The following is a 6297-nucleotide window of genomic DNA, read 5'->3' on the forward strand; positions in this document are numbered from 1 at the left end:
TTTTTTTTTTTTTTTTTTTTTTTTTTTTTTTTAGAAAACAAACAAACGGTTCCAATCCCAGTTAAATACAGAACTTGAAAAGTGTTCCAGAAAAAAGTGCTGGCTAAATTACCTCTGAAAGAGAAACACAACACGGAGAGAAAGAGGGGGGGGGACCCAAGGGAAAGAATGGCCCCGAGGCATCCCCTGTGTCCCCCTCTGCCACCCCCCACCCTCACCCCCAGGTTCTCCCCCACCTACCCTGTAACAAAACCTCGTTGTCCGGTTGGCACGTCAGCAGACACTACAATGAGGTGACCGTAAAAGTGTCCTCAGGGTGTTGTTGCTCTACCATGGGTCCCAAAAACCCGCTCTTCTGGGTGGGGGCCATGACGGGGTGCCCTTGGGGTGCAAAACTGGGGTACCTGTAGTTGTCCTGCAGCTGCAGCATTGAGTCTCTCGGTACGGGGGAGATGTTCAAGTCATTGATCAGGGGACAAGCGTAGGGTCCTCGGTGGTGAGCCCGGGACATCTCCAAGGGCTCCTTCTCGCCCTTGGAGGGGTGGGTGCTGCTCGGGCTGCTCAAGTGGGGGTTCAGACACGGGGGGTCCGTCCTGCCCATGAAGTCCACCAGCATCCCGGCCCCCGCTTTGCCGTCGTACGAAGGGCTCCGGGTGCTGGCGTTGGGGGAATACCAGTACGGGGGGTTTTTGCAGCTGGGGGAGTCGTAGTGCGGTTGAGGCATGGGGAGGTCGCGGCAGGCCAGGTGGGGGGCGTGCGGCAGGGCCCCCCCCTGCATGCTGTGTTTGAGCGAGTCGCAGGCCGGCAGCTTCCGGATGCTGCCCGCCCGGAGGTCCTCCTTGAAGGCCAAGGTCGGGGAGCAGTTGGGCGAGAAGGCTTTCTGCAAGCCGGCCTCAAAGACAGTCTGCTGGCCGGGGGCCGCCAGCTGGTGCGGGAGGGCAGGGAAGTGCTTGCTCTCCAAATCCGGCTGCCCCAAGCCGGGGGAGTCACTCTGGAACCCCTGGACGAAGGTCCCGTCCGAGGGGGTGGAGGGGTTCATGGAGTAGGGACCGGCGTAGTCGCAGGGCTCCCGCTCGCCCACCCCGAAGCCCCGGGACTGGGAGGGCAGGGGGGACATGCTGCTGTCCCCGCTGTAGTAGTCCAAGCCCAGGTCCGTGCTCTCCTGGAAGAGGGGGTTCACTGCCTGCGACTTAGTGGGGAACTTGGCCTTGCCCGTCCCCCTCTCCTTCTTGGAGGCACAAGCCCCCCGGGAACCCCGGGGCTGCCGGGGTCCTGTGTTCCTCTTGGCGGGGTACACGGAGGAGGAGGAGGAAGAGGAGGAGAAGCTCAGGTGGGAGGTGTCGAACATATCCACCTTCTTCCGTCGGCCTCGACCGGGCTTGGAGTTGCTCTGGAAGAGGACGCTCTGGTTCCAGTTGTAGCCGGGGGCGGAGGACGCCTCGTTCCAGTCCATCATCAGCTTCTCCAGGCTGGAGAGACTGGACTGGCCCTCGCTGGAGGATGCCTCGCTGTTGGCACGCCGGTAACCGGCCGGCTGGTTGAACTGGGTGCTGTCGGAGGAGGACTCGGAGAAGGTCTCGGAGACTGTCTGCTGCTTGGCTTTCTGCGGGGTGTAGTTGGAGATGTCCAGGATGACATTGGGCTCGTTGAGGTGGCACTCGAAGCCCGGGTTGTAGAGCTGGGTGAAGGCTTCCGAGCTCCAATCCAACCCGCCATAGCCCTGCCGGAAAGCCCACGGCGCAGCGCTGGGGAACTGCCGGCAGTTTTCAGGTGAGGGCTGGAAGGACGCTGACCCCTTGGGCACCATGTAGCCGCCGGGTGAGACGGTGCTGGCACGGCTGTCGCAGCGCAGGGGGGTGTGCGCGGCGCTGGAGAACTGCCCCCCCTGCTCGGCACTGTTGAAGAAGGCGGCTTTTCCCAGCGGCAAACTGGGCCCGGCTGTCGGTGGCGCGTACCCGGCGCTGTGGGCGCTGCTGGGCGAGGACGGGAGGCTGCTGCCGCTGCCGTAGGCGAAGCTGCAGTCCTTGCTGTTGGGGCAGTCCTGTGCCGGTGGGTACTGCTTTCCTGGTGGGAACACGCTGGTGGGTGCCACGCTCTGCCCGGCGCTGCCATAGCTGCCATAAGGGGAGTAGCCGGGGGTGCCGCTGGCTGCCGGGTGAGCTGTGGGAGACCGGGACACGGCTGATGGTGGTGCCAATTTGGGGAAGGACTCGGCGCCCCGGCACTCTGACGACCCTTGGGTCACCCCATAGCCGGCAGTGGCGCGGCCGGGTGGGAATGCCGGCCGGCCCTGCATGGCTGCGTGGAAGGCGGCTTCAGCTCCAGGGGTGGCCGTTGCCACCTTGCCACCCCTGGCCGTGTAGGCGGCCATGCCCCGCTGGCCGGGCAGCGCAGCCGGGGGGGCTGTGTAGGCAGCCGCTGATTTGCGGGACTCGGAGCGGGATGCGGAGAGGGCGAAGTCCAGCAGGTCAGAGGAGTCGTCCGAGTCCAGCAAGGAGCGGAAGTATCCGGTGAAGAGGCTGTGCCGCTCTGGACCGGCCTCCGTCTGCGAGGACGGCGCGCTCCCAGCGTAGAAGCCGGCGCGGCCGGAGGAGCCCGACTCCAACCCCGCGGCGTGGAAGGGTCTCGCCTCGGCCCCTTGGTAGCCACCGTTGCGTCCAGTCTGGCCGCCAGGGTGGCCGTGGTGGGGGGCCCAGGGGCTGCCCTTCTCCCCACCTCCCCACTCTCCAGCGGGGCCGTCACCGAAGCTCTGCCCAGAGTTGGGTTCGGGGAAGAGCGCCCCGTTCTTGCGCGCCCGCCGCTTCCTCTTGGGTTTTCCCACGGGATCGGGCTCTGGCCTGCCGCGCTTGCGCGGGTGCACGGGGTCGGCGTGGAGGGCGGTGGGGGCTTTCTTCTTCTTCCCGATGCCCTCGAAGAAGTCGCTGAAGGAGCAGCGCGCGGCCCGGGCGGCGTGGCCCCCGCCGCGCCCACCAAAGCCTCCCGCCTTGCCGCCGCGCCGGCGGAAGCCCTGGACGCGGTGCAGGAAATGGGAGATGCTCTGGGTGTCGGGGGCTTGGTGGATGGACTCGGGCTCGCTGGGGGTCCAGCAGCGGGGTGGCGAGCAGCGCCCCGAGCACTGGCTCTGCCGGTTGAGGAAGGCCAGTTTGGCCAACACATCCGAGTAGTCGGCTTTGCTGTCGTTGGTGTCAGCGATGTAGGAGGGCTGGGGTGACGCCAGCTTCTGCTTCCTCCTCCTCCTCTTCTTCACCTCAGGAGTGGGCTCCTTAGGCTTGGCCTGGCCCAGCAGCAGGTTTTTGGGAGGCCGGCCCCGCTTGCGCTTCAGGATGATGGGCATCTCTCCGGGGGGGAAGACCACCACCACATTGCGCCCGTTGTTCTTCATCTTGAGCAGCGGCGTGGGCTCCATGGAGGTGCTGGCCGCCAGCTCCTTCCCCTCCAGGTTCAAGTTGCTGCTGAGCGATGACACCTTGTAGGTGGTCTTGTTCCTCCTCCCCAGGGACACGGGGATCTTGGCCATCTTCACCACCATCTTCCTCACCCCCCGGCACTTGCTCTTCTTCCCTGCCACTGGGGCCTTGGGTATCTCGTCAGGGTCCAGCGTGGCGGGGGGCGGTGGCAGCGGCGGGGGGCTCAGCAGTGGGGTGTCGGGCTCCTCGGGCCCGGGGGGCACCTCGGCAGGCAGGGCAAGGGGGGACAGGACGCGGGTTTCAGGGGTGACGTCCACCCGGCGCCCTCGCCCCGCCCTCCTCCGGCGGCACAGCATCTTTGGCTTGTCTGTCCGGCGCAGGGCGTACTTGCGGTGGTCCTCGCCGCACCGCCCAGCCCCCCGGCCCCCGCAGGGACCCCGCTTCACCATCGTGCTCAGGGGGCACCCCCCGAGCCTGGGCTGCAGCCCGTGGGGCCGCAGTGGGTCCCCGGTGCCCGGCTGTGCCTCCAGCAGCTCCGAGACGGTTCCCAGCGGCTGCGGCTCCAGCAGTGAGGGCTCGGTGGGCAGCAGTGGGGGCTCCAGTGCTCCAGGCAGTGGCTCCAGGGTCTGCAGCCCCAGCGGCTCCGCCAGAGGCTCCAGTGACTGCAGCTCCAGCGACTCAGACAGAGGCTCCAGCGACTGCAGCTCCAGCGACTCGGAGAGCGGCTCCAGCGACTGCAGCCCCAACGGCTCCAGATTTTGCAGCTCCAGCGACTCTGGCAGAGGCTCCAGGCTCTGCGAATCGAGCAGCTGGGGCTGCGACTCCAGGGACTGGGAATCCAAAAGCCGGGATTGGGAGTCCAGCTCTTGTGCTGGCAGCAACTGGGGCTGCGGCTCCATCGCCTGCGACTCCAGCAGCTGCGTCCCTGGGCACGCCAGGGAGGCCAGCTCGTTCAGGATGTCCGCCTCTGCCAGCTCCGAGTAATCGCCGGCATCAGGCTGGGAACAACCGGCTTCCTCCGCCGGCGCTTTGGAGACGCCCCCCACGCCCCCACTGTGTCCGGGGGGCTGCGGGGTGCTCCCCCCGCCTCCATCAGCTTCTCCATCGTGCGCTGGGGGCCGGGGGTGCCGCGGCGGGTCGGACTTGAGGAGCACCCCCCGCTCCTCGGGGCTGCGGATGCTGTTGGCCAGGGAGGGCGAGGAGAAGAAGCTGTACTGGAGGTCGCGGTCGGCGGGCAGGAGGCGGCTGTCCTCATGGCCCCCGCCGCCGCCGCGGAGGCTGCCACAGTCCAGGTGCACCCCACTGTTCTTGAGGTCCTCGGAGAGGCGGTTGAGGTCCTTCATGATGTCGATGAGCTGCACCACGGGGTGGAGGTTGATGTGCCCGTTGCCGCACTTGCTCCGGAGCAAGGCGAGGATGCCGTCGACGTTGCAGCGGCCCGAGGCCAGCGTCGCGTTGGGGAAGGTTTTGGGCGCCCGGTCGCGGGCGGGTGCCTCCTCCGCGCTGCCCCCCAGGATCCGGGGTTCCCCGGCACAGCCCAGCAGGTCCTCCGCCGCCTTGGTGCCGCCGTGGACGCTCTGGCAGCGGTCGGCCGGGTCGCCGTGCAGCAGCGAGCCCGCCTGGTGCTCCCGGCCGAGCGCGGGGCACGACCCCTCAGGGAAGCTGAGCACGCTGCAGGACAACGCCTTCTCGGCCGGGCAGGCTGCGGGCTGCTGCGCCGGGTGTCCCGGGGGGTAGAATTTGGGCTCTCGGACGTAGTCGGGCGAGCCACGCACAACGCTGGTCGTTACCACTGGGCCCGGGGGCTTCACGCGCATCCTGACCTCCTCCTCCCCCGCGTGCCGCTTGGCCAGGCAGTTGCTGACATGGGGGTCAGGGAAGGTGACACCGGGACCTGTGGGCGGCAGAGAAGGGGACAGTGAGGCTCTGTGGGCACTGCTGGCTGAAAGCAGCCTCGCTCCATCCCCACTGTTCTCAGGGATGGGGCCCCACATCCATCCCCCAGCTCATCCCTGCCCTGTCACCAGTGAGGACCTGTGGGAATATGTCCCCACTGTCTCCAGATGGGAAAATGGGGGCTTCCCCCCTCCCCAGCTCAGGGGTCTGCCCACTACAACTCACAGGGGTCTGGACATCCTTCCCAGCTCAAGGGGAGCCGGATGACCTCCTCAACTCATGGGTCTGCCCACCTTCCCACAGCTCAAAGGGTTCAGGACATCCTCCCCAGCTCAAGGGGGGCTGGATGACCTCCCCAACTCAGGGAGTCTGGTCCTCTCTCCAGTTCAAAAGGGGCTGAATGCCTTTCCCAGCTCAGGGGGGCTGGATACCCTCCCCACACCAGGACCACCTGTGCCAGCCCCTGGCACAGAGCCCGCTCCAAGGTCTGGGTTGCCCCATTCTGCCATGGGGCAGATTTTGGGGGGCTGGAGGAGGTCAAGGTGCCAGGGCTGGGACTTACCTTCGGCTTTGCTGCTGCTCCTGCTATTGCACTTGAGCTCTCTGCAAAGGAAGGGGTGTGCAGGGTTAACCCCACGTGGGGAGGGGACACTTGGGTGCCCACCACCCCCATGCCAGTCCCTCCATGGGCCATACCAGGGGCTGATCCTCCCGAGCTCCCACGGCCGCCCATCACCGTGGCATCGGGGCTGCGGGGGGGGGAAGGGGGAAGGGGGGGAGGCTGCCTCTGATCTGGGGGACAGAGGGGACAGGTTTACACCCCCTTCCCATCCCCACCACCACCACCAACCCCTCCGTGGGGCTGGGGGGGCTCGGGGGGTGGCGGGGGTCCTTTGGTGGCTCTGCCACTAGGTGTCCCCGGCGAGCCGCGCTCCGGACACGCGGGGGGGGGTCTTCGCCCGAGGAAGTGGCTCAGCAAATCCCACCCCCCCAC

At 67.0% G+C, this 6297-nt stretch overlaps 1 protein-coding gene across 2 annotated transcripts in view; it reads right to left on the minus strand.

Moving 5' to 3' along the window:
• Window positions 1-6297, minus strand: part of AHDC1 (AT-hook DNA binding motif containing 1) — a 50137-nt gene continuing 43840 nt past the window's right edge. For both annotated transcript variants that reach the window (XM_027661150.1, XM_027661149.1), the window contains exons 3-5: window positions 5866-5906; window positions 241-5301; window positions 1-114 (exon numbers count right to left, since the gene is read on the minus strand). In XM_027661150.1, the coding sequence (XP_027516951.1) occupies window positions 284-5301; window positions 5866-5906 (5059 nt within the window). In that variant the 3' untranslated portion in view covers window positions 1-114; window positions 241-283. The remainder of the gene's footprint in view (window positions 115-240; window positions 5302-5865; window positions 5907-6297) is intronic.

Source organism: Corapipo altera, unplaced genomic scaffold, assembly GCF_003945725.1.
Source record: "Corapipo altera isolate COAL_440 unplaced genomic scaffold, ASM394572v1 201, whole genome shotgun sequence".
NCBI classification, from domain to species: domain Eukaryota; kingdom Metazoa; phylum Chordata; class Aves; order Passeriformes; family Pipridae; genus Corapipo; species Corapipo altera.